Genomic DNA, 26767 nt, shown 5'->3' with positions numbered 1-26767 from the left:
CCCGTTGATTAAACATAAGTAAAAAGTCCCAGGCAGCTCTCTGAGAATACCACATATGTACCTGGGCTATGTTGAAATCCTCAGCATTTCTGACTTGTATGTAAGCAATGATGTTTCTAGCCAGGGCTCCACTAGATGTTTCAGGGTTGTCCCAATCCTGACCCCAACTGAAAGCTTTTCCCTCGGTTTCTCCTTAAAAGATGTTACGGGCTACTCCAGCTACTTACGAGAAGCATTGCTTCCTCTCATTCCTGATCGCAAATGCAGCAGCCCTGAGGTCTATGGCGCGGACATCACCCCCAACATGTTCTGTGCTGGTTACTTCGACTGCAAATCAGATGCCTGTCAGGTAAGCCTTGGGGAGGGCAATCCTCAATTTGTTTTGTTTCAGCCAAAGGGATTAGAAGAAGACTGTGTGATATAGTGGGAAAATGGCTAGATTGGTAGCAGGGGACTTGAAAATGAATCCTGACTCCTCAGCACACTAGCTGTGTGACCTTGGGCAAGTCATCTACCCTAATCTACTTCTTGTTTATCCATTTTTCAGTCATCTCTGACTCTTTGTGACCCCCATTCGGGGTTTTCTTGGCAAGCTACTGGAATGGTTTGCCATTTCCTTCTCCAGCTCATTTTATGGATGAGAAAACTGAGGCAAACAGGGTTAAGTGACTTGCCCAAGGTCACCGAGCTAGTAAGTATCTGAGACCAGATTTGAACTCAGGTCTTCCTGACACCAGGTCTGGCACTCTAGCCACTGAGCCACCCAGCTGCCCCAGGCCTCAGTGTCCTAATCTTAAAAAGGTTATGGTAGGGGATGGGGAGAACTGGAATGGATGATTTCCAAGGGCCCTTTCAGATTTAAATCCTATGATTTAAATCCGATCATATCCTATGATATTTCTAGTCCCTGTGGTCCTAAAGGCATCACAGCTCTGTCAACCTGCCATTGTGATAGCCCCTTGACCAATCATTGTCCTATCCATTATTCTAAACCATACCCCTTCTCAAGTGCCTTCTTTTCTATTATATAGAGAGGAAGTGTAGCACTGTGGGAAAATTTCTTAATTTGGAGGCAGGGAACCTGAGTTCAGATTCTAGCTCTCTTACATACTGCCTGTGTGACCTTGGGCAGATTTCTTAATCCCTCTGCACCCCAGACTGTTTTATCATCTGAAAAAGGAGGGGGGGGGTGCTCTGGGAGGTTCCTCCAGGTCTAAATTCTCTGATCCCATATCTGCAGTTCCCCACTTTTCCCCCACACCTCACCCACTGCACAGCTCCCCTCTTGCATACTCATTCAAGCCTCCATATATCACCATTCCCCCTTTCTCCACACGACTACTCTCTACCATCTCAGCTCCATCTTAAATGATCTCAGTGACAGGGCTGACCTTGGATACTTCTTAGAAAAATACCCAAGTCAATGACATTTGTCTCTTTTGTGTGTCTCTTTTCCCTCTGAGTGACTCTCTCTCTTGGGCTGCACAGAGATTCTGACATAGTCACAAACTTAGGCTTACCTACCACCTTCCCCTACCAAAACTTCCTAGTTCTCTGTGTCTTCCCCACAGTGTTCCCTGGTACACTAGCTAGTCTGATCACCTATTTCAAAGCACTATTGAGAGTCTAAAATGAAATAATACCTATGAAGCCCTTAATGAATGCAAAGGGGGCGAATCATGTCGGAAGAGCACTGTCCTGGGGGACAAGAAACCTGGCCTACGGGACCCAATGTGTAACTCATCAGCTGTGTGATTTAGGGCTCTCAGTGCCTCGGATTCTTCTGTAAAATAAAGGAGTTAAGCTAGACAATCTTTACATTTCTCTCTAGTTCTAAACCCGTAATCCTAACAGAATAGTGATTATCCATATAAAGGTAGGAGATGGGAATATCTAGTTAAGAGAACAGCTAGTAGTCTTGTTTGGGTGGAACATGGAATTTGCAAAGGGGAATATTATGAAATGAGTAGATAGTATGAAAGACTAGAACCTTGAATACCAGGCTAGGCTATCCCAGAGACAGTAGGGAGTTAATAAAGGTTTCTGAGCAGGGGAAGTGATATCATCACACTTATGCCTTAAGAAGGTTGCTTTGATCACTGTGTGTAGGATGGATTGGGGAGAGGAGGAACTAGAAGCAGGGAGACCATTTAGGAGTCTATTACCATAGCCTAGGCAAGAGGTGACAATGGCCTGAATAAAAGTGGCAGTCAAGTGAGTGGAAAGACAGGATGTGAAGGATGTTGGGAAAGGTGAATTTATAAGACCTGACAATGGATGGGATATGGGGGGATGAGGGAGAGAGAAGAATTAAGGATGGCTAAGATCATGAATCTGGGATCTCTGGGTGCCTGGGAGACGTGGCATCCTCAATGGAAAAATGGTATTTGAAAAAGGAATAGGTTTAGAGGGGAAGATAACAGGCTCCATTTTGGAAATGTTGAATTGGAGATGTGTATGAGATATCCTGGAGAGAAATCTAGTGGGCCAACTGTCTTTGTCTTGAGAGGCCTGAACTAATGGAAGATGAAACTAATGTTAGAACAAAGAATATCATGCCTGGAAAGGGCCTTAGAATATAAAACATGGGTTATTGGAGCTGGAAGGAGCCTTAGAATACAGAAAGAGTATCAGAGCTAGAAGGGACCTCATAGACCATTCTAGTCCAAATCTCAACTGGGAGAAAGGCAGGGCTGGGATTCAGAATTATCCTTCTTATCTCCCAGACCATTGTGATTCCCATACCCCTCTCTATGCAAAGATATTTATCCAATTTTGAATCTGTTGTCATTAGCCTCCAGGGAGATGAGTTCCAAAGAAAGGAGGTTCAATTCAATTTCAGACCATTATGAGGCGTAATAAAGCGCGAGGTTTTGAGGCTCCACTTAAGCCTTCCCAGTCCCATTAAGTAGGAAACTAACCTAATACCCCATCTCGTGACTCCAAGAGCTGCTTGATAGCTCATCACTCCCCCTCCTCCCCCAGGAGCACCTGTTTCAGATTTGGCCCATTAAGCTCCAAACAGTGAATATTGTGTTTACTAAGTGTTCTAGAATTCTGGGCCCTCTCCATCCTTAGAGCCTGCTGGGATCATCGGGCCATTCTGATAGCATGATATCATAGTGCTCTCTTCCTGCTTTCCCCTGGGGGTGAAGGGTTGTTAGAACAGGACACTTCATATCTTAGAATGGCAAGGCTGAATAGGACCCCAGAGATAGAACGCTAGGCCTGGAGTCAGGAAGACCTGAGTTCAGATCCAGCCTCAGACACTTACTAGCTATGTGACCCTGGGCAAGTTACTTAACTTTTGTCTGTCTCAGTTTTTTCATCCATAAGATGGGAATCATAATAGTACTTATCTGCCAGGGGCAGCTAGGTGGCACAATGGGTAGAGCACCTGCCCTGGAGTGAGGAAGACTCATCTTCCTGAATTCAAATTTGACCTGAGACACTTACTAGTTGTATGACCCTGAGCAAGTCACTTAACCCTGTTTGTCTCAGTTTTCTCATCTATAAAATGAGCTGAAGAAGGAAATGGCAAACCGCTCCAGTATCCTTGCCAAGAAAACCCCAAATGGGGTCATGGAGAGTTGGACAAAACTGAAAAATGACTGAATTAAAAACAAAAACAACAATCCTGGGTTGTTGTGAAGATCAAATGAGAAAATAGTCACAAAGCACTTAATACGATGCCTGGCACATAGTAGGTGCTTAATAAATGCTTATTTTCTTCAAACTGCCTCATTTTATAGAAGAGGAAGTTGAGGCTCAGAAAGGTACAATGACTTACCCAAGGTCACATCTCAAATTAGTGTGAGAGCAGAGACCAGAATCCCAACTCTCCCAACTCTCATTCTAGGACTTGTCATGCCCTGCCCTTCTGCCTCCCTAAGGATTAGTCAATCATTAATTTTGGTTCTAAGTCACTGGTCTAGGTCAATATTTTCTGGTCAGAGTTTAGAATAAAAGAAGTCAGGGGTTTTATTTGACTATTAAAGAATGACAATATTTTCATGGCTTCTTGCTTCATGAATATGAAACATAATTGAAACAGGACTGCAAAGTTTTCACAGACTGTGTACTTAGCAGATTAAGTATCTCTTATTACAAGTACATCTGAATTGAATGACAATATCATGGAATCAATGAGCTCAGAGGGACCTTGGTGTTTTTCTAGCACCATCTCCTCCCAAAGTATGAATCTTGTCTGAAACATTCCCAACTAATCATTAGCCAGCCTTTGCTTGAACACCTCCAATAATGAACCACTCACTACCTCAAAAGGCAAGCCATTCTATTTTTGATGTGAAGTAAGAGGCAGTATTGAGCAGCAGAAAAAATGAATGTAAGTTCAGCAAACCGGAATCCAAGTCCAGGCTTTGACATTCACCAGCTGTGTCACCATGGAGCAAATTACTTAACCTGTCTCTCTCAATTTCATCACCTACAAAATAAAAAGAATATTATTATATTATTAGTAATATAATTAATATTCACTTTGTGAACAGTAAGGCTCTATGTAAATGTGAGCTGTTATTACATTACTATTGAACAGTTTCACTTGTTAAAAAATTTTCTTATATTGAAGCAAGAGCTGCCTCCATGGAAATGAGGAAAGGGAAGAATTGTGTATTTCTTCTATTGGTGACTGAAATTCCATCATTAGAGCTTCATTCCTTTGGGTTAAATAGACTCATCTTTTAAAATGCAATTCTTCCATAAAAGAGGAAGCCTATGAAATCAGGGTAAATAAGTTTATTAGGCTGATGCATGCATCTTGTAATGATGGAGGGAGTGGGTTGTGTATGAGTGTATATGTGTGTGTGTGTGTATGTGTGTGTGTGTGTGTGTGTGTGTGTGCATGTGTGTGTATATGTTTAGATTTATATAGTACATCTGAGTCCCAATTAATGCAAATAATGAATCCCCTGAAGTGGCTACATTATTTGAATTCACATTGCTTTTTTCCCTAATGGACTAGAAGCAATTACCACATTTTCGTAATTATAACTTTAAATAACAAATTTGAATACATAAAACTATTTCAGAGGATTCATTATTCACACTAATCGGGACTTAGCTGTATTTACTTTTATCCTGGTTGGGAATTCAGTAAATTTTAGGCAAGAGTGAGATTGTAGTGCCTAGCATCATTTGAGGCAGAAGAAGAACTAGAACCCAGAACACTTGACTGACTGTCCAGAGTTATGCTTATCTTCCCACCTTCTCCAACCTTCTACATGAAATGTAACCATCCCCTAAAGTTAAGACGATTCACTCTTGGTCTCCAACCAACACAGGGTGACTCAGGAGGGCCCCTAGCCTGTGAAAAGAATGGGATTTCTTACCTTTATGGGATCATCAGCTGGGGCGACGGCTGTGGCAGGTTCAACAAGCCGGGCGTTTATACCCGAGTAACCAACTATGTGGATTGGATCAATGACAAGATACGGCCTCCCAAGAAAGTAACCACTGCCATTGATGCCTGAGGTAAGCCATGAAGAATCCACCTGGCCCTGCTCTGCCTCTGGACATCACTGGATGTATTCTTCATCACAAGTGTGTGGTTGCATTGAACTATGCTGACTCTTTGTAAGGATGCTTTGTCATGACAATAATAAAGCATTTTTGAAAGTTATAGTTGACCCAATGTCTGCAAATGTGAACCATGGGAGAGGTTAACAGACCTTTTCACCCAATGTCCTACTGTATACACACCCTTAGTGTTACACTCTAAGAGGTATATATATATATACATATATATATATATATATATATGTATATATGTATGTATGAGATAGTTCCTACCCTCCAGGAGATTATTGTCTGGCAGAGAGACAGATGATGCGAACACAGATGAAGGGAAAACAAAATAGCATGTCATTGGCACATAATGAATGCTATGAGATCTAAGGAAGGAAAAAACAGAGCTAAGGAAGGAATGGAGGAAGATTTTAAGGAACTGTTATTTGAGCTGGGCCTTGAAGGTTGGGTAATATGTCAGCAGGCAGAGGTAGGGGAAGACATTCCCGGTGTAGGGAACCTATGAGAAAAGGTGAGGAAGAGGAAAAGTATAGGATATGTTCCAGGAACAATGAGTTAATCCAATTTAGCTAAAGTATAGAATACATGAGTCATACGAATAAAATCGTAGATTCTTATAGCTAGAAAGGACTTCAGAGGTCACCTTGTCTAACTTGTACTTGAACAGAAATCTCTTTTTCAACATCGCCAGTGAGTAGGAATGCAGCACCCCCTGGAACATATCTGGTGATGGGAGAGTCCACCGCCTCCCAACGCAGCTTATTCCTCTACATACGGCAATGATTAAGAAGTTGCTCCTTACAAGGAGCTTAAGTGGCTTCTCTGAAATTTTCATCTGTTAGTCCTAGTTCTGACCTCTAGGACAAAGCAGAATAATTCAGGTCCCAGTGTGTTGTAGTGGAAAGAACAATGCCGAATAGCAATCTTGACTCTATCACTTATGGGCTAAGTTTGTTGTGAGGAAAATGCATTGTAAAACATAAAAGTACAATCATGTTTATGTGGGGCAGCTAGATGGAGCAGTAGATACAGCACAGGGCCTGGGATCAGGAAGACTTGAGTTCACATCTGGCCTCAGACATTTATTAGCTGTATGACTCTGGGCAAGTCACTTAACAACGTTTATTTTAGTTTCCTCATCTGTAAAATGAACTGGAGGAGGAAATGGCAAACCACTGTAGTATCTTTGTCAAAAAATCCCAAATGGAGGTCACCAAGAATCAGACACAACTGAAATTACTGAGCAACAGTGTGTTAATATGAATGATTCTTCTTCTTCCTCTGTATAAAATTAAACCAAAATCATCTTTTTTTGAAGCATTATTTTATTTTTAAAAAACAGTATTTTATTTTTCTTAATTACATGTAAAAACACATTTTAACATTTGCTTTTTTTTTTTTAAAGTTTTGAGTTCCAAATTCTATCCCTCTCTCCCTCTCTGAGACAGTTAACACAAAAACCCTGCTACAATAGGATCCTGGGCTCTAGAGCCGGTTAGCGCTGTTAGAGATCAGCCAGCCCAGCCCCCTCGCAGACGGAAAATGACTTGCCCAAGGTCAAATGTGTGTGAGTAGTAAAGGTAGAATTAGAATCCTGGTTCTATGACTCCATTGCCACTCTTCTTTCCATAGAACCACACTGCCTCAAACCCATATCCTCATGACTCCCATGTCTTGGCTCCTTACATCATAAAAAATGAATTATTTTAGTCCCAGATAATGTATATCCACATTAGTTATCATTAATCTCCAAAGAATCAGAAGACCCAGGCTCTATCCAGTCCCAGTTCTAACACTAACTTGCTCTATGTGATATTAGCAAAGTCACTTTCTGTCCAAGTTTCAAGTTCCTCCTACGTAAAATGAATGAGTTATGTTGCTCTAAAATTTTATATTCTTATGCAAGCAGATCTTTTCATAAGTCAGAGATCCTCTTAGAGTTAGAAGAGATAATGTATTTTTTCTCCCTTCTGTCCTGAGCCTCTAGGCTTCTGATTGGTCAGCATAACTAGCTTGATTCATATCCACCATGCTGCTGTGCCATAATCATCTTAAAGCCATGGTGCTATGGGCATCTACCTACTTTTCCTGCCTGTTAACTTTTTACTTTTAGCTCTGGGAACAGCAGTCAAATCAACACTACTACTCATTGTCCTATGGCTCCACTTCCTATCCCTGTGACTTTCCTGACCAAAACACATCTTCCCGTCCATCACTCTCCTATATGTGTTATCTCCTCCAAATTAAATGTAAGGTCCTTGAGGTCAGGGCAAGATGACATCCCAGACCTGGAGCATGAACAAAGGCATGAAGGTGGGATAATGCAAGACATTTCCCAGAAAACAGAGGTTGTCCAGTTTGGCTGATGCACAGAATATATGGAGGGTAGTAATATGAGCTCAGGCTGGTTGCGGTAGGGTCTTGAATGCCAAGAAGACCTTGGACTTTCCTTAGATCCAGTAGAGAGGTGTTGAAGGATTTTGAGGAGAGGAGAGATGTGATTAGACCAAAACATAAGGTAGATTATTAGTCTGGCAATATATGAAGGATATTTTAAGGGAGAAATATATTTCTATTATGGTTCTAATATCAAGGATTCTATGAGAAGGTTAAGTTACATGCCCTCATGGAGATGACAGTCTAAATGGGGAGATAAAACTCACATATATGAAAGAGACAGCGTATGATTATATCCTGAAATTGTCTCTGGCATCTGCACTATAGGAATTTATACTCAAGTCAAGCCCTTTAATTCTGTTGATTTTTTTTTAGCATGATGGGGTGTAGGTAAGAGAGAGAGAGCATCCCCCCCAACTGGATAGTATCTGCAAACTGTCCCCTTAGAGAACACCCCAAAGGCATGAAGCACAGATAGAAACACTGATGAGAGGGCATAGTAAGATAGTGGCATCAATCAATCGTTCTTATAAAAGGTGGATGTGGACTTTGGTTCCAGAGACCGCTGGGGAAAGAGAGAGGGACCAGAAGAATCCCTTCAGGGTGCTCTCTGCCTAACGGGTACAACATGACAAAATGTGTGTCATCCACATACTCAGATCCTGGATGCCTGGTGTCAGCAACAAACTCATAAACAGATCTGCTGAAGCCAATCTCCCTCCCTGGGGCAGTTTGGAATCCAAAAGACCAATCCTGTGTTCTAGACCATATCCTAACCCCGGAGATAGGGGGTGTTTGGAGGGGAGGGGAGTGGTGTCACATAACCTCCAGTTAGCAGACATTTCAAGGTTAGTGATAACTGTCTCCTCCCACCCACACAGTTCCTCGAAGAGTGATATCCTGCGTGGGATATTTTGTAACGGACCAGCATTCCATTAATGGATTTTAGCTCTTAGTTGAAACTCAGAGCCCCACAGAACATCAGAGCTAAGAAGGGCTTTTAAAACCATCATCACCATCATTATCACTGCAGGCTATAAAAATTTAGCACCTGCCGAATACCGATTAAGACACGACTGGGTGACTACTAGAATTATGCATCAGAAGCTTGCTATCTTTCATGATTTGACAAATGACAAATTCCCCTACTACAAATAGATACCTCAAAATATCTTAGAGAACTCAAGCAACAAATCATATTAGAACTGAACCATTATCACAAACTGAACTGTTGATCACAATTGTCTGGACGTAATATTGATTCAGAAAAACTGAAGAATGACATTTTTACTAGTTATTGCACCCCAAATAATCATAATTTTCAAGCTACTTAGAACAAAAAGCTTTCAGAACATAGTGACCTGGAGATCAAAAAAGATCAAAATTAAGTGGGACAAAGAAGGGGTATATATCATCCCTGTTTTCCTATCTGCTACTGGAGTAATACCAAGGATGCTTTTGGTGAACCTAGAGACTAGAGTGGAAATTCTTAACTTGGGGCTTGTGAATTTTAAAAAAAATTTTAATAGCTATATTCTAATATGATGGTTTCCTTTTCAATCCTATGTATTTTGTTTAAGTGTTTAGAACCATTATTCTTCACCAGACTGACAAAAAGGTCCATGACACAAATAAGGTGAAGAAACCCTGAACAAGAGGATGAGCTTATGTCCTAGTACGTTTATGTAACTACAAAAAAGCGGGTTTTCTCCCCAACCTGTGCAACAGTACAGAGAACACTATATAGGAATAAAAACAGTTCGGCTACTTGTTTTAGGATCACTTCTGGCTGAACACTATAAAAATGAAAATGAATGAATGAAATGGATGAAAAAGCATTTAAATGTATACCATGTGCAAAGCAATGTGCTAAGCATTGAGAATAGAAAAGCAAAACTATCCCTGATATAGATATGGAAGGGGAACATATGGAAAATTTCAGCTGCATGTCAGATGGAAAGGCCCCATGGTCCTTTGTGCAATGGCAAAGTAGATGGTAATGCTTCTTCTTCTTCTTCTTTTTATGGTGTTATTTTTCTTTTTAATAACATTTTATTTTTCTCAGTTCATATTAAAACAACTTTTAATATTTGCTTTTTAAAAATGTTGAGTTCCAAATTATTTTCCTCACTCCCCTCTTGCTGAGATGGTAAGGAATTTGATATGGGATATGTGTGTGTGTATGTATATATGTATATATACATATATATGCAATCATGCCAAACATATTTTATGCCAAACATATAATAGTCATGTTGTGAAAGAAAACACAAACCAAAAAAAAAATACACACACAATAAAGTGAAAAACGGCATGCTTCAATCTGCATTCAGACTCCATCAGTTCTTTCTCTAGACGTGTAGCATTTTTCATCCTAAGTCCTTCAGAATTGTCTTGGATCATTATATTGCTGAGAATAGTTAAATCATTCATGGTTGATCATGGTATAATATCGCTGTTACTGTGTACAGTGTTCTCTTGGTTCTACACATTTCACTTTAAAGCATCTTCTTTAATGTCTTTTTCATTGAAAAAACCTTTATCTGTTTTTACTGTTGATTCATCGAATGCTGCCCAGGACTTTGGTGGCAAGATCTTTCTTTTTGGGTCTTCAGCTGCAGAGGAGGCTGCAGAAGCAACTAGGTCACATCTCCACAAGGGTTATTGCTGTTGCTTGTCCTTTGTTCTTGAAGAGGACCAAAGACATCATGGGGTGATGTCTGAACTTGCAGGTGTGAACTGGATCTACGTGAGTTACAGCTGCTCAAAGTCATCAGCCTCACTCTTTCCTCAAGAGTCAGCAGAGTCAAACGTCAAGACGACTGGCAATTGTTCTACTGGATGGCTGTGGACTCCAAGCTGAAAGCTGGAGCAGTGGTCTATGGAACACAGAATTTCCTAGGACTTTTAAAAAATTAATTTATTTTAATTTATCAACAATCACTTCCATAAACTTTTGAGTTTTAAATTTTTCTCCCCCTCCTTCTCCACCTCCCTTCCCAAGACAGCATGCAATCTTATATGGGCTATACGTATACATTCCTATTAAACATATTTTCACATTAGTGATGTTGTAAGTAAGAATTAGAACCTATAGGAGGAACCACCAGAAAGAGGAAACAAAACACAACAGAAGAGAAAAATAGCAAACAGTATGCTTCAATCTGCATTCAAACTCCATAGTTCTTTCTTTGGATGTGGATAGCATTTTCCATCATGAGGCCTTTGTATTGCTGAGAATGGTTAACTCTATCAATATTAGTCACTGCACAATGTGGCTGTTACTGTATACAACATTCTTCTGGTTCTGCTCACTTCACTCAGCATCAGACCATACAAGTCTTTCCAGGTTTTTCTGAAGTCTTCCTGCTCATCATTTCTTATAGCACAAAAGTATTCTATTACATTCATATACCACAACTTATTCAGCCATTCCCCAATTAATGGGCATCCCCTCAATTTCCGATTCTTTGCCACCACAAAAAGAGCTGCTATAAATAGTTTTATACATGTGGGTCCTTTTCCAATTTGTACGATCTCTTTGGGATATAGCTGCTACGACTTTTGAAGTCCAGGTACGGAACTGTTGGAAATAATGATTTGCATGTTATCTTTCCAATTAGGCTATGAGGTCCTTGAGGGCAGGGACTGTCTTTTCCCATTCTTTGTATCCCTAATATTTAGCATAATGCCTGACACATATTAGGCAATTCATAAATATTTATCAACTGTTTCTACCAGAGACTGAAGGGAAGTGGTGTTCAAGGTCATTATGTTCACAGTCTAATCTTCCTGGTATGGGCTGCCTTCACTCTAGAAGCCTTGCCACTTCAGCTAGACTGGCTTGCCTATCCCTTTGGTGACAAGTGGGCATCAGTTGGTACTGGTAGTTTCAGGGATATTGGGCTTCTTCTCCACAAGGCTTACTCCTCTCACCATGAGGAGTAGGCGAGATAATAAAGCTACATGGAATGAAAAATTGTAAAATGTGGAGACTTGGCTGAGGTCTTCAAAATCAGATGGAAATAGGAAGGGATGCCCATCATCCCTGTTGTCTGCTATTGGACTTGTATCAAGGATGCTGAAGGTGAATCTACAGAGGATGACTGTTATTTTATCCATGTGCACAACAATCCATACAATATTGAATATAAATAAATAATTGCAGAATCAACCAATCAGCATTTATTAAGTGTCTTTGTTGTGGATTTTGCCTGACTCAAGATAGTACCCTGGTACCTTGTTTGATATTGGAACAAAATGAAGCCTTTGTAGGCCATATGAAATTAACAAAAAAGATATTTATTTAGCTATAAAAGGAGCAGGATAGTCAATGAGTACAACCATTTGAAGTCACCTGGAGCTGATTCAGCTGAATGAAGCTCCCTTGCTTGAGTTACCCACTATGATCCATTAGCCAGACATCAAAGAGCACTTGGACTCCTTGTGACTGCTTTGCACTTGGGTGACCAAGAAATAATATCAACAATCTGAAACAATTAGAAAACAATAAAGATACTATATAATTAAGAACTAGATTGTGTGCTTCAGGAATAAGTGCTGGGCAATCTCAAAGAACAGAAGGATTGTTATGCAGACCAAGAAGATCACCTGTGATGATCAGGGAATATGGCTTAAGCTGAGTCATGAAGATCAAGAAGGATTTGGATGGGGATGGAGTAGTAGGGGGGAAAGCATTTTTCATGAAGCTGGCTTGCATAGGGAATATGGAGGAGAATGACTTGGCTTAGAAATTTAGCCTTCATCATTTCTCCACTTGTCTAAATAATCTCCATAATGTGTATAAGATCATGTCACTCCACTACTCAAAAATCTTCAGTTGCTCTCCATTGCCTACTGAATAAAGTATAAATTCCTATCTTAGCAGTCAAGGTCTTCTACAATTTGGCTTTATCCTATTTGTTGGTTGTCCTTATAGCTTATATTCCAAGCCCTCCACTCCCTTTTTTCTTTTCTTTTCTTTTTTTTTTTTAGGCAATTGGGGTTAAGTGACTTGCCCAGGGTCACACAGCTAGTAAGTGTCAAGTGTTTGGTCTGAGGCTGGATTTGAACTCTCCACTACCTTTTTGCCTTCCTCTTTTTTATTTCCATGCATTTGCTCAAGCTATATACCATGCCTGCAATGGACTACCCCCTCCTACTCCCATCTTCGTCTGTTGATAAGCTCTCCTTCCTTCATGGTTCAAGTGCTATATGCTTCATGGAGTTTTTCCTGAACTTCCCCTCCCCTGTCCCCATCCCTACAATAAAAGTTATCTTTCTTTCTTTCTTCCAGTTTCTCATAGCAATTTGCCTGGTGATTTCTTGAAGACAGCATGGGCTCATTAGCAGCAATTCTCTTGACTTTCACTAATGAACAATATGATTTTGGTGAACTCCTTTCACTTTTCTTACTGAAGTCCATCTTTTGATTCTGATCTTGGATGTCAACTGTCTCAACTGAGGCAGCTAAGTGGTGCAGTGGAAAGAGTACTGGACCTGGACTTAGGAAGACCTGAGTTCAAGTGTAACCTCATCTACTTACTAGCTAGGCAAGTCACTTAACCTCTGTCTGCCTCAGTTTCTTCAACTGTTAAATGAGGATGAAAATAATATCCCTTAACTCCCAGGGTATTTGTGAGGATCAGATGAGAAAGAAAATTTGTAAAGCACTTAGCACCATACCTGGAACATAGGAAGTACTTAATAAATGCTTCCTTCCTTCCTTTCTTTCATAGGACCCATCCAAAGGTGACTTGCTTCTGGTTATATTGGATAAGTGGGCTCTGAGAATATCTATCAGTCCTCTTCCTCCTTCTTGGCAAGGATATGTTAATCTTTCTAAAACTGTTTTATGGCATGGGCCTTGGGTTTCATTACTATGGACTGGGTTTTTGTTAGGATAATTTCCAAATCTATTATGGTCCATTTTTACAATTCCAAAAGTATACATTAAGGCTGGTATTGTTTAGGTGTTAATTGCTTTAAATGTATTCTACCCATTGAGCTATGAGTTCAGGATGCCTGTAAGTCTCTTAACATATTCCATCACAGCTTTAGTAAATTATATTAATAATACTTCATCCACTACTGCTGCCATGCTATCTTACACTAGGACCAATCCAATTCCAAGATCCCTAAAACAGATACCAATGAAAGCAAGTATTAGTATAGTGCCTTAACACATAGTAGTTATACTAACACATAGTAGTTATATATAAACACTTAATAAGTGTTTATTGACTGATTGACTGCTACCCAACTGTTAACCCCCACTCCAGTTGTTCTAAGATAACCCAAGAAAATGTATAAAAGTAGAAGGCAACAAGGAGGAGAATGTGGGAGGGAAGAACTCTAAGGCCACCGGGAACATAGCTGGGGCAGGGGCGGGGTCGCTGGAAGCCAAGTTTCAGATGTCCAAAGTGGCATGATGTGTCAGTAGGACAGAGTAGCCGCTGAGCCAGACAAATCCTGCTCACTGTCCTCATGCCAACATACTTGGCCTTGACCCCAGCTTCATTACTTGAAATACATGCAAGAGTTGGGTAGTCAAGGGCTTTACAAACCAAATAAATGCTCAGGAGAGGAAATCAGACTGTATAGGTGATGGCTGAAGAAGGAATCTGTGGGGAGAAAGACCCTAACCTCAAATTTGCATTTTCTTTTCAAATATTGCTAGTAAGAACACAAAATGAACCTAGCAAGTACCAACAAACACTCCCCCATTACCAAACCAAGATATAGTGACAGGAACCACTCCCATGTCTATGTCGCTATAGAAGGTGCTTTCCCATATTCTCCATACTCCATAAATAGTACAAGTAATAATATCTTTATTTTGAAAATGAGGAATCTGAGAATCTGAGGGCCAGAGAGTAGAGGTTACTTGTTCAAGTCAAAGGATCAGAGATTTAAAAGCTGGTAGGGATCTTAGAGGGCATCTAGTTCTGTCACATCATTTACAAATGAGTAGATTGAGGCTCAGAGTAATTTGCTTGAGGTCACAAAGGTATTCATCTCCAAGTCCTCTGAATCCAAATTCTGCTCTATCATATTATATCCAACCTGGCTAAGTTGCTGATTACTTTTCTACCTTGCACAGGGACTTTTACCCCTCCTCTCCTCTTTTCAGTTCTCTTTTATGGAATACAGCTTTTCAGCTGTCTTCTTCCATTAGAATGTAATCTCGCTGAGGACAGAAACTGACTCTTTTTGTTTGCATTTTTACAAATTTATTTGGGCTAGATCTAAATTAGTGAGAATTAGGAATCCTCCTGAAATGGTCACATAATTCAAATTTGCACTGCATATTTCTACTGGGCTGGAACCAATGACCATATTTTACATGTGTAGTAAGATTGTCCCTGAGGTAACATGGAAGTGTCATTGTATGGGTAAAAGGTAGGAAATAATACATCTCTAGCTTCTTATGGGCAGCTAGGTGGCACAGTGGATAGAGCAACAGGCCTGGAGTCAGGAAGATTCATCTTTCTGAGTTCAAATCAGATACTTACTAGCTGTGAGACCCTGGGCAAGTCACTCAGCCCTGTTTGCCTCAGTTTCCTCATCTGTAGAAGGAGCTGGAGAAGGAAATGGCAGACCACTCCAGTGTCTTTGCCGAGAAAACCCCAAAATAGGGTCATGAAGAGTTGGATACCACTGAAAATGACTGAACAACAAGCTTCTTCTCTGCCATGCCTCCCTTCCTTCTCCAAAGGAGACTTTATTTCCCATCAGAAGAAGAAGGTTGGCCACTCTGCTCTTCTCAGAGAGAAGGGTACTGGGCTAGAATTATATCTATCTACTTCCTTAAATATTATTTTTTCAGGTTCAAGATAAACTTCTTATTGCTATTCATTAATAGAGAAAGGAGGACCCAAGCTTTGTATTCAAAGCTTGACTCTTCCCACCAGTTTCACGATGAATACACGTTGTAAGTAACAAAGAAACCCATTTATTCAAGTTGACAGGAAAAAAGAAATCAGAAAGTATACATAAGAGATTATATATCAGGCAATACAAAGTGAAGGCGTTCTCTTCCAGTTGCTCCAGTGGGAAGAAGATAAGTCAGCTCAACCTAGAGAGTCCCAGATCTCACCTGAAGGGAAATTCCCAGAAGTCTCTTGTGTTACAAACTGGAGACAAGGACATGATGGATATTGCTAGCTCCTTTCATGTTGGATTCTTCCCAGAGTTTAATTCTCCCTTCAGCAATTTGAAGGGGGGTTGGCATCATCCATCTTTTTTCTCAAAGCTGGAAGCTAGAAGCATCATCAGAAGCAAATGTAGAGCCCGAAGACTGCATTTTCAAAATACTCAAGAGATTGAATAGACTGAGCTCCCCTCTATTCCACTCTCATCAACTCCTCCTCCCTGCTCACCCAATGTAGGCACAGGGCAATGATCACCACCAATGAGGAGAAAGTTCCATACCAATCTGCTTTGGGACTCCAATTACACATAATTACAACTCCAAATAGTGTTCATTTAAATACATGTTACCAAGGAGTTCATTATTTTCACTAATATGGATTTAGCTGTATTCCCAGGCCTTAGCAGAGAGTTTCACACATAGTAAATGCTTAATAAATCTAATTTAGTCTCTCAACATAAATATTATAATTTTCACATGATAATAATCCAGCCCACTCTGATGTCCTCTTCCTATGAACTGAATCACTCTCCAAGTATTTCTCCACAGCGCCTCCTGGAGGGCAGGGAGTAGAAGAATCCTCAGTTGCCTGATCTATCATCCTCTCCTCTATGGGGATAACAATACTTGCATTACCTGCCTCATAGAGTTGCTGTAAGGAAAGTGCAGACTTTGGTATGCTGAAGAACTCAAGCTGTTATTATTATTTTATTCAAGAAACAGTGTCAGGTGATGAGGAATATATAAAGCTAAGTGAGAACCAGTCCTTGATCTCAAGGATTTCCCAGTCCAAGAGAAGTAAGAGTACAGTATGATTTCAACTTGGAGCATGAGGGACAATATTAAATAATGAGTGAATGGAAGGGTGAATGAATGAATGAACAAAGCATTAAGCACTGTGCTAAGCGCTGGGGCTACAAACGGAAGAGTTAGACTCTCTTAAGCTCTCAAGGAGCTCACATTCTGATGGGGGAAAAAATACATATGGAAGGTTTTAGTTGCAAGTCAGATGCAAAGGTCTTATGGTCTGTAAGCAAAGAAGATCATCATGCATCATATTTAAAGTTTTTTAAAAATTTCCCCATAATAATGTTAATACAAAGTGGCATTAATTTTGACACTAAATAACCTTTGCAATTTGGTTTCTGAATCTACAACTTGATTGAAACTACTCTTTCCAAGGTTACAAATAATTCATACATCATCTTTAATGTCATTTCTGATAATGAAATTGTTTCTTATGTTGAACCATTTAAAAATTCAAAGGGCTTTTGGTGGCAAGAATTTTCTTTCCTATTTCTAGTAGCCTTGACCATAACACCCACAGACGCTTTTGCTAATGAGATTGCTTTCCTGGATAAAGGCTACGAGGGCTGGATTGGAAATAGGATAGGTGATCTGGGAGGTACTTCCACCCCCAGGGCTCTTGGGTTTACTTGGCTGTTGGTGACAGTTGTTCAGCAGTTGGTATTGGTGGTGGTGAGGAAGACGGGTCTCTTTTCTCCAGAAATTTCTCTCCTGAATGATGGCTGTAGGTCCAGTCTGGAAGCAGGTCCAACGATTTGGGGAAAGGGGAGCCAGTACTATTCCCAAGGCTCTTAGAGTCATGATCCTGGTATATCTCTATTGGGCCTTCAGGGAGGTGGTGGTTGAGGTGGTGGTAGTGGTTTGACCCACCTAGCACAAGCTGCCTTACAGCTTCAGCAAAAACCTTGTGAGGAGAAGGCTCTAGAGAGGTTTGGGGGAAGGAGAGTAAGATTTTCAGTGTTTCCCCCCAGTTTAAATTTAAATACTTTTAAATGATTAAAGAATCCCCAAACACAAATTTCACCTTTTACCCAAGGTAAAAGTATTCTAACAGTAGACACTTCTGAACTCAGAGAAAGCCAGTTTCCAGTTGACCTCTGGACGTACACTTGACTTTCCTTTCTTGGACTTATTGGTCTCTGGAGCCCAAAAACAGTTTTTAACCAATTATTGCCTATCTTTTCCTTCTTACCTTCCCCCAACATCTCCACAGTGTTATTGTTTCCCCCAATAATCTTTAAAATTTTTTTTTTAAAATCACTTTTTTTTCTTCCTACTCTTAGAAACAGACTATGCCGTTTGTAGCGTGAGCACTACTGGAACTCTTTACTGCTTACCATCTTCCTGGTCCTCCAAGTTCCCACAGCTTTGCCTCTTGTGTATTATCTGAATCCTCCCTGGCCAGTTCAGAGGCAAGTGAGTTGTTGACGTCTGTCCTCTTTGTGGGAGGGAGTTCTATAGAGACAGGTAGAGTTATGGACATGACAGTATCTGAAAGAGGAGGTGACTGGACTCTTGGCTAAAAAATAGTGAACGTCCTCCTGGCTCCTCTTTCCCCAACATTCTCTTGTCCTTGAGTGGGTGCCAGTCTGACTGACTATTCTTAATCTCACTGTGTGCTGAACTGGGTACAGGCATCAGTGGAGCAGAGAAATCCATTGAAATGAAAAGATAAATAATGATGGTAATATTTGACATTTACATTCTGCTTTATAGTCTGCAAAGCCCTTAATATCCGTTCTTTCATGTGATAAAGTTTAAATGCCTTAAGGGGACATTCAAGGATCTCTACGACCGAGGGACAGCCCATATTCAATTTAATTCATAAGATCCTAGAAATTAGAGCTGGGAAGGAGCTTAACAACCATCTTGATCAATTCTTTCATTTTATAGATGAGGAAACTGAGGCCCAGAAAAGTTGAGTTACCCAAGGCCAAAGAGGTAGTAAGTAGCAGGGCCAAGAAGATGTCTTGACTCCAGATCAAGTGGTCTTCCCAGAGTACCATACTGCTTTATCAATTCAATTCAATTTAGTGTAATAGGTTAGGAAAGCCAGGGATCAAATCAGTGAGTTGTTTCCAGGCAACTTAATGAAATTACAGGTCTTTGATGGAAGAATGTACCTGTCATGGAGGCAGACTAACATCCTAGTCCTTTGCTGGGGTGGGGAGAGCAGTACAGGAGAACCCTCTTATTGTTCTCAAGTGACTGAGGCTGCCTCCAAGATGATGGGCTGATTGAGGCCCTGGACATGGCTGAAGGATCTGCCCTGTCTCTGGTCTATAAGAGAGAATTGTGAAATGGCCCATCCGTTTATGCCCTTTTCCTTTAGTGGAATGGATTTTCTCTCTCTTGGACTTCCAGACTGGAGTGCAACAAGGAGGCAGGGGGGAAGGTAGAAGCAGAAGATGATGACTTGCAGGAAAAGCTCATGGCAATTGGCTTGGTCTGACAATGGTCCAGGTGGGTCTGAGGGGCCAGCTCCTTCCTGGCTGCTTTCTTTCTTTTGGTTTTCTTTTTCTGAGTACAGGTCAGAGACTAGTGATTCTAAAAATAATGTGTCCAGCCTGGTAGCTTACCTAGTATGTTGTACTGAGTTTGAGAGTTCCTAAGTTCTAGAGTCAGGCACTGGGAGAAAATTTTCTTGGTAGTACTCAATTTGGAGAAGGAAGATAACAGTCCTAAAACTTTCCTAAAGCTATATCATGACAGGACAAGAGATCTGGACTTTGCTAACCCTCCATGATATTGGTGTTAGTTATACAGTGCAGGGCCAAAGTGAATGGAATATGCTTGTTCAGTAGACCAACAAAGAGCCTTTACCTTCCTAGGGAGTCTAATGAGTGTAATGGGCTATTCAAGTGTTTTATGTTTCTTATGTATGTTCATAAACACCTGAGTCCTTTGTATCTTATGTATTTTCTGTGGTAGGTAAAATAAAAACCATTTCATACTTGATACCAATATTGTATATTGAGTACTTTTGTTGGAGCTAGGGACCCTGTTTCACACATTTGGGGACACCTAAACACTCGCCATTCCACAAGCCAGCAAGAAGTAACTCCTTCTGATTGAGCCCCAAGGGTTGAAACCTATTTATGTGAGCTGAGAATCCCCTGAAGGCTTGTGAGGTCCAGAGTCCCATGGGTGACATCCACAATTATTAAGTACCTACTAATGAATTGACTGTTCAGAGAAAGGAGACTGTTGCATGTTTCTAATGACTACCTACATATGTACATGAAGAGGCATGAAGGTTATCAGGATAGGAAAAGGAGGTGGGCCAGTTATTTATTGAGACTGAAGGAAGACATGGACAGCCTGTGTGCTGCACAGGTACCCACAAATTATAAAAAACAAAACAAAACCAAGGTACACTGGATATACCCTTGGGTCTATTGGAGAACATGGCCCATGAACTGAACTGGATGAGGTATGGATGTACCAATGGAAGGAATGTCCACATGAATGAAATCATGTATCCTTTGAAATACATATGCAAGGTACTGTTGTTCTAGGTCCTGGAGGCACAGCTAGACGCTGGAAGCTCCCTGAGTGCAGGAACTGCATCTCATTCTTTTTACCTTCTTCAATGCCTAGTTCAGTGCCTTTTAAAAATAGTTTGTGATTTCTTCAGTGTGAGTGCTTCTGCAAAGCTAGTCACTGCCCATTCATACCTAAGGACAGAGGGTCTTCATTATTATTATTATTTATTTATTTTTTGGCATCCTGGTCCTTTGGTTGTGTCTGATGAAGCCTATGGACCCCTTCTCAGAATCATGTTTTTAAAATGTATAAAATAAAATACAGAGTACAGTTATTAAATTATATTTTTAAAAAAGTTCATGGTCCCCAGGATAAGAACCCCTACTTTAATGGATCACCTTTGTTAGCTGCTGTGGCTAAAATAATTTTGTTACTTAGTGGCCAACCCTTTAGGGATAAGGCTCTCCACACTTAGGCTAGATCTTGGATAAGAAATGCATAGGTTGGACCATGCCTGTATACTCTGAAGCTCTGAGGTAATCATAGCTAACTTTTTAATAGCATTTTACACTTTACAGAGTCCTCTTATTGGTCCTACTATGTTTCTCTAAAATTGTCCATTTTGCTATTTTTTTAAGGCAAATGGGGTTAAGTGACTTGCCCAGGGTCACACAGCTAATACATGTCAAGTATTTGGTCTGAGACCACATTTGAACTCAGGTCCTCCTGACTTCAGGGCCTGTGCTCTATCTACTACACCACCTCGCTGCCTCATTTTGCTATTTCTTACAGTGTAGTAACATTCCATTCCATCTATATACCGTAATTTAATTATTCCTCAATGGATGGGCATCTATTTAGCTTCCAGTTCTTTGCTACTACAAAAAACAAGTGTCACAAATATTTTTGAACATATGGGTCCTTTTCCTCTTTCTTTGATTTCTTTGGGTTATAAGTCTAATAGTGTTGGGTCAAAGGATATATGCAATTTAGTAGCATTTTAGGCAGAGTTTAAAATTGCTTTCCAGAATGGCTAGACCAATTCACAGCTCCTCCAGCAATGCATTAGTGTGCCTACTTTCCTCTCCAACAATTGTCTTCCTTTTTAATAGTCTTTACCAATATGATGCAGAGTGCTTTCCTCACCAAAAACCCCTACAAAGTTATGTAGGATACTCCTTTCATGGTGACAGATCACAGCTCCTCCAAGCTTTAGTAGATGGTTTTTATGAGTTGGGTTTTTTTTCTTTGGGTACACATGGATCCTTTTGTACATATGTGTTGCTGCAGAAGGTTCCAAAATATTCATTCTTGGATGTCTTTAGTGAGAATATTCCCTATACATAGGTTGGTCTATGGACAGCAGACAGAGTTTATTGAAAGGCACATTCTTAAAGACTTTTGGTGGCTTTGTAGATCTCTTGGGACTTATGCTTTCTATGGGTCTGTCAAGAGCCCATAGTCTCCTCAGAAGGATGACGAACTATGGGGCAGGTGAAATCATTAGCAGACAGCCAGTCACAATATTATGTAAGAAAATTTTGTTGAAGGAGCTAGGAAAGCCAAACAGAAAGAAATCTTTACAGGAGCAAACATTAGTCTCAAAGATTCCCCAGGACCACTTACTTACAGCCAAGAACATGAATAGCCTTTTGACTGAAAACCTTCACAAACACCTACTTTGCTTTTCCCCAAACCCACCCCCCCATCTCTTTCTACTATTGCCATAGCCATCTTTTCCCCTGGTCCCTGTTTTTTTTTTTGTAAGACAAAGGAAAATAATTTTAGGATGAATAGTTCAAATTTCCATAGTAATGTAGGGTTTATAGACTACTTTTTCTCTCAACATGCCTGGGAGGTACAAGTAAATTAAAACTCAAAAGTAATTAGTCCAGGGTCACCCCAGCAAAGACTGGGTTAGAGATGAGATTCAAATCCAGTTCTCTCCAGACTCCAAATCCAGTATTCTTTCAACTACCTCACACAATTTTGGTGCTATCTTTCTTGTGTAAGAAGAGCAAATACCAAGAGTTCATAGGATCATAGACTAAGAACTGAAAGGAACTCTAGATGTCATCTGTTCCAAGCCCCTCATTTTACAGATAAGGGAATTGAGGAACAGAGAGGAACAGGGAGGGGTAGTATATTATAGAAAGATCACTGGGTTTTGGAGTGAGAGGCTTTAGGTGTACATTATATCTCTGCCACTAACTCCTGTGTGACCTCTAAGAAAGTCACTTAACCTCTCTGTGTCTCTGTTGCCTCCTCTTTAAAATGGATGGGTTTCACTAGACGGTCTCTGAGGTAGTTTTCTTTGTTTGAGCAAAGTGAATTTTTATTGAACCATCCATTTTGGAGATGGGCCCAGACCAGCCATTCTTTATTCTTCAGATGACACTATGTTTCAGCTGCCTTCCCCCTCCACCCCTGCTGCCCTGTTTTCCCACTGTTGAGTTCTTTCCAGAATCTCTGTTTTCGGGAAGGATCCAGATTTGCCTTATTGCTTAGCACAATTTGTTGTATATACTAAGTGCTAAATAAATGCTCATTGACTTAAAAATCCTTCTTGCTGTTCTCCCGTGTGCATGCATTTGTATATGCACCTGATAGTATATGCTCCTATCATATCCAGCACCTTCCTGTTACCTTTTCAGCACATCACCATCTTTTGAATTTCCAGGCCTACAGACCCTCAGGCCAATCCAATTTTCCCAAGTTAGCAGTTGAGGAAGACGAGAAAAGGGAGACCTTAACTGGAGGGACAGCATATGTTGATGGAGAGGGAGACTGGTGTGAAAGAAAGAGCATCTTGATTTGGACTGTGTTCATTTCTCAGCTCTGCGATTGTAGTGGGGGTAGTGGGGGTTGGGTTGATTCGCCTGTTCCACCTCAGGTTCCTCATCTGTAAAATGGGGATAGTAAGAGCTGTACCCCATGTTCTTGGGACAAAAACTCTTTGTAAACTTGAAGCACTAGAGAGATGTGACTTATTGTAATTACGAGCCCTGCTCTTTCTGGCCTCTCACACTCTTTGCCCGCCCCCCCCTCCCCCTAGCTTGTCAAACAGTTCCCTCTTCTGTCAGCTCCTTCCCTCCCTCCCTGTCCCTGTCCAGGGCCCTAATAAAGCTATTTTGAAAGTGACCCAGTCGGTCTGGCTGCCCGAGCGCCCAGAGGGGGAGAGCTCGAGGAGGGAGAGGCCGGAGCTGAGGGCGCAGCTGTTTGGAACCATGACTGAAGATGACGGATTCGGTGGTGGTGGAGGGTCAGGTCAAATTGAGAGATGGAAAAAAGGTGAGGGGCACGCCTTATACCTTCCCCTACCTTCACTAGACCCTTTCCCCCTCTCCACTGGAGCAGCCGGGGTGGGGGCGGGACGGGGACGGAAGCCCCCTGCGCTCAGCCCAGTGCGTAACCATGTGCTTTTGTATCTCCCCCGCAGTGGAAAACTAGGTGGCTGGTGTTGCGCAAGCCCTCCCCGGTAGCAGGTAAGGCAGCGGGGCGCGGGGAGGGGGCGCGTGACCTGGGGACTTCTGGGAAGGGGTGCGTAGCGGGGGGGGCGGTTCTGGCGAGGGGCGCGTGGCCTGAGGACTCCTGGTGAGGGGCGCGTGGCGAGAGGGCACGTGACCAAGGGAAGGCTTCAGGGGAGACTCCAGGTGAGGGGTGCGTGGCGAGGTACAGGTGACTAGGTCAGGTTGGAGGAGGGCTTCTGGCGAGGGGCAGGGAGCCTCAGAATTCTGGGGAGGAGCTCGTGGCGAGGGGCAGTGTGACGTGGGGTGCGCTTCTAGTGAGGGGTGCTTGACTTGGGAACTGCTGCGGCGAGGGTGCACGTGGTGCTGGCTCGGGGACGGTTTTTGACTCGAGATTTGGGGTCTGGGGTTCTTGGTAAGGGGTACATGGCCGGAATGAAAGAGGAGGTGCTCATTGTAGAAGTAGCTAGCTTTCGGATCCAACAGGCTAGCCACGACAGGGTCTCAGGGCTTGGATTGGGCTGGGGGCACTAGAACCCAGCTGTGAGTCCCATTGCTGGGTTCCGAGTGGGCAGGTCTCCCAAGAGGCTGTCCCGGGCTGCAGGGAACGATTGCTTCACCTGACCTTCTCTTTCTCTTGCGGCAGGGCGGGGGAGGGGGCGACCGCCACTTTCATAGGGGTCGGAGGGGGTCGTGCAGCGGAGAGCTCGACCCAGACTCCCTCTTCTCCTCTCCCAAACCTCAAGCGGGAAGCGCCTTGCCCGAAGTGGCCCCCCCTGGGGATAGAATTCCGTACCCCTCCCCAGACCCTGATTTCTTTGCTCCGCATTATCAGCGAGCCTCTTGGTGCGAGCCCTGGGCCGCCCGAAATAGAAAGAGGATATTGAAGTAGACCCAAAGTGTAACAGAGAGAAGAGGGGAAGGTAACAGGATATGGAGGAGGAGGGCGCTTCAGGCCGCACCCCCACAGAAAGGCTAGGAGCCGCCTTTCCAGCCTCTGGACTCTCTGCTTCTCCCCCAATTACTTGGCGGGGGTGGGGCGGGACACCTCGGCTCCTACCAGGGTCTTTTTAGGGAATGAGTCATAAATTAAGTGGGACACTAGGATCTTGCGTTATATCGCTTTGTTCCCCACCTTTAGTCCATCTTAGAATACCAGAGCTGGAAGAGACCTTGAAAACATAATAGTTCAGATATATAAAGAGCATCATGGCTTAAAACCGCTTATACGGATATATGTTAATATGCGTCATCTCCTTTAATATAGTGTCAGAAATGGAAGGCATTTTTTAAAGGCTGTGTAGCCCAATCATCTCAATTTACAGATGGGGAAGCAGATCTGGAGTGGAAGTCTTTTGTGTAGCCTTAGATAGGAAGGAAACTCAGAAAGAACAGGTGTTGGGCCTCAGAAGTAGCTGCATTTCTGAACTGAATTGTGCAGCTGTAGGATGCATTCTTGTGAAGGTTTTCGTTCCTGTCATCTTGCCAATTTGAATTGAATTGTTGAGCTGAATTATTGCCAAGCAACTAATTTAAAAGAAAAACAATTTAGAAATGGGCACATAATCACAAGATCTAGGCATCTCTATATCTTCAGTCTTTTTTTTTTTAGACAAACAAATGATGATTAGTTTGATGAACCCCTTAAGAAAACCTTTATACCCTACAAGTTTTCTCCCTCCTGGGTCTCTATTTTCATAGTACTTAAGGCAGTTCATAGGGTGGCTAACCTTCTGACTATTCTCCTTTCCCCACGTGAAGAATGTCGAATAATTTGGGCAAAAGTGGGTTATTTTCTTCCCCCCCCCCCAACTTCTGTGCTTGGTTGAGGAAGTGGAGAAGGGAAATTCGGTTTTCTTTAGAAAATTGTTAATCAACATGCATTGGGCTTTATCCATTTCAAGACCTCATTGAGCTGGTTTCTTGGATGAATTTGGTCTTTCAGTTCTTTGGTTTCAATACTGTGGGCACACTTGTTCGGTCTTTAAGCATTGTTAGATTTGCAGCTGTTTGAGGAAACAGGTGTCTCCATACCATCATGCATGCCAGAGTTGTGTGAGAGTGTGTGTGTGTATTTTGCCAGTGAATGAGGATGATGAGATGGTCTCTCTTTGGCCTAGGAAGTGATAGAAGTACAGCTTCTTCTTTTTATCCATATTTGTAGGTATTTTAGATATTAATGAACCGAAGTTAGGAGCTCATTTCTGGTTTTTTTTTTTTACTCTCTAAGACCTAAGAGAAGTTCCTCTATTTAGAAGAAAGGGACTCAGTGACAGGATGCATGGGTTTGTATGCTGGCATTGATGTGCTTAGTGGACGATGCTACATGACCCATGGGCAGATTACTTCCTGTAATTTAGAGCCTTTAGAATGTGAGCTCCTTGAAGGCAGAGACCATGTTTTTACCTTTCTTTCACCCCCAAGGTTTAGTACGGTACCTGACACCTAATAAACATTTAATTATCAATCAACCAGTAAATATGTATCAAATACCTACTGTGTGCCAGGCATTATGCTAAGTGCAAAAAGAGGCAAATGACAGTCCCTGCAGTGAAAGAGCTCACAATCTGATGGGGGGAGACAAAGTGCAACCAAGCTACATACGGAATAAATAGGAAATAATTAATAATAATTAATGGAAGGAAGGCACTAGAATGAAGAGAGGCTGGGGAAGGTGAAATTTCTGTAGAAGGTGAAATTTTAGTTATGACCAAAGGAAGGCAGGGAGGTCAGTAGTCAGTGTGGACAAGGGAGAACGTTTCAGGAAGAAAATGCCCAGAGTCCAGATAGTGTGTTGCTGGAGTAATCAGGAGGCCAGTGTCCCTGGATCCAAGAGTACGTGTCAGGGAGTGAAGTGTAAGAAGACTGGAAAGGTAGATGGGGGTTGGGTTATGAAGGGCTTTGAATGCCAAAC

The 26767-nt window shown here is 41.7% G+C and overlaps 2 protein-coding genes across 4 annotated transcripts in view; both read left to right on the top strand.

Moving 5' to 3' along the window:
* Positions 1-5638, top strand: part of HGFAC (HGF activator) — a 55316-nt gene extending 49678 nt beyond the window's left edge. For all 3 annotated transcript variants that reach the window (XM_020992163.2, XM_020992162.2, XM_020992164.2), the window contains 2 exons: positions 201-349; positions 5301-5638. In XM_020992163.2, the coding sequence (XP_020847822.1) occupies positions 201-349; positions 5301-5489 (338 nt within the window). In that variant the 3' untranslated portion in view covers positions 5490-5638. The remainder of the gene's footprint in view (positions 1-200; positions 350-5300) is intronic.
* Positions 5639-23474: 17836 nt separating this feature from the next.
* DOK7 (docking protein 7) overlaps positions 23475-26767 on the top strand; it is a 117425-nt gene continuing 114132 nt past the window's right edge. The window contains exons 1-2 of the mRNA XM_020992264.2: positions 23475-23677; positions 23826-23871. Of these exons, the coding sequence (XP_020847923.1) occupies positions 23624-23677; positions 23826-23871 (100 nt within the window). The 5' untranslated portion in view covers positions 23475-23623. The remainder of the gene's footprint in view (positions 23678-23825; positions 23872-26767) is intronic.

Source organism: Phascolarctos cinereus, unplaced genomic scaffold, assembly GCF_003287225.1.
Source record: "Phascolarctos cinereus isolate Bilbo 61053 unplaced genomic scaffold, phaCin_HiC Scaffold_9;HRSCAF=440, whole genome shotgun sequence".
In the NCBI taxonomy this organism is placed as follows: Eukaryota; Metazoa; Chordata; class Mammalia; order Diprotodontia; family Phascolarctidae; genus Phascolarctos; species Phascolarctos cinereus.
The sequence above is the reverse complement of the archived record's forward strand: the minus strand, read 5'-3'. Positions and strand labels throughout refer to the sequence as shown.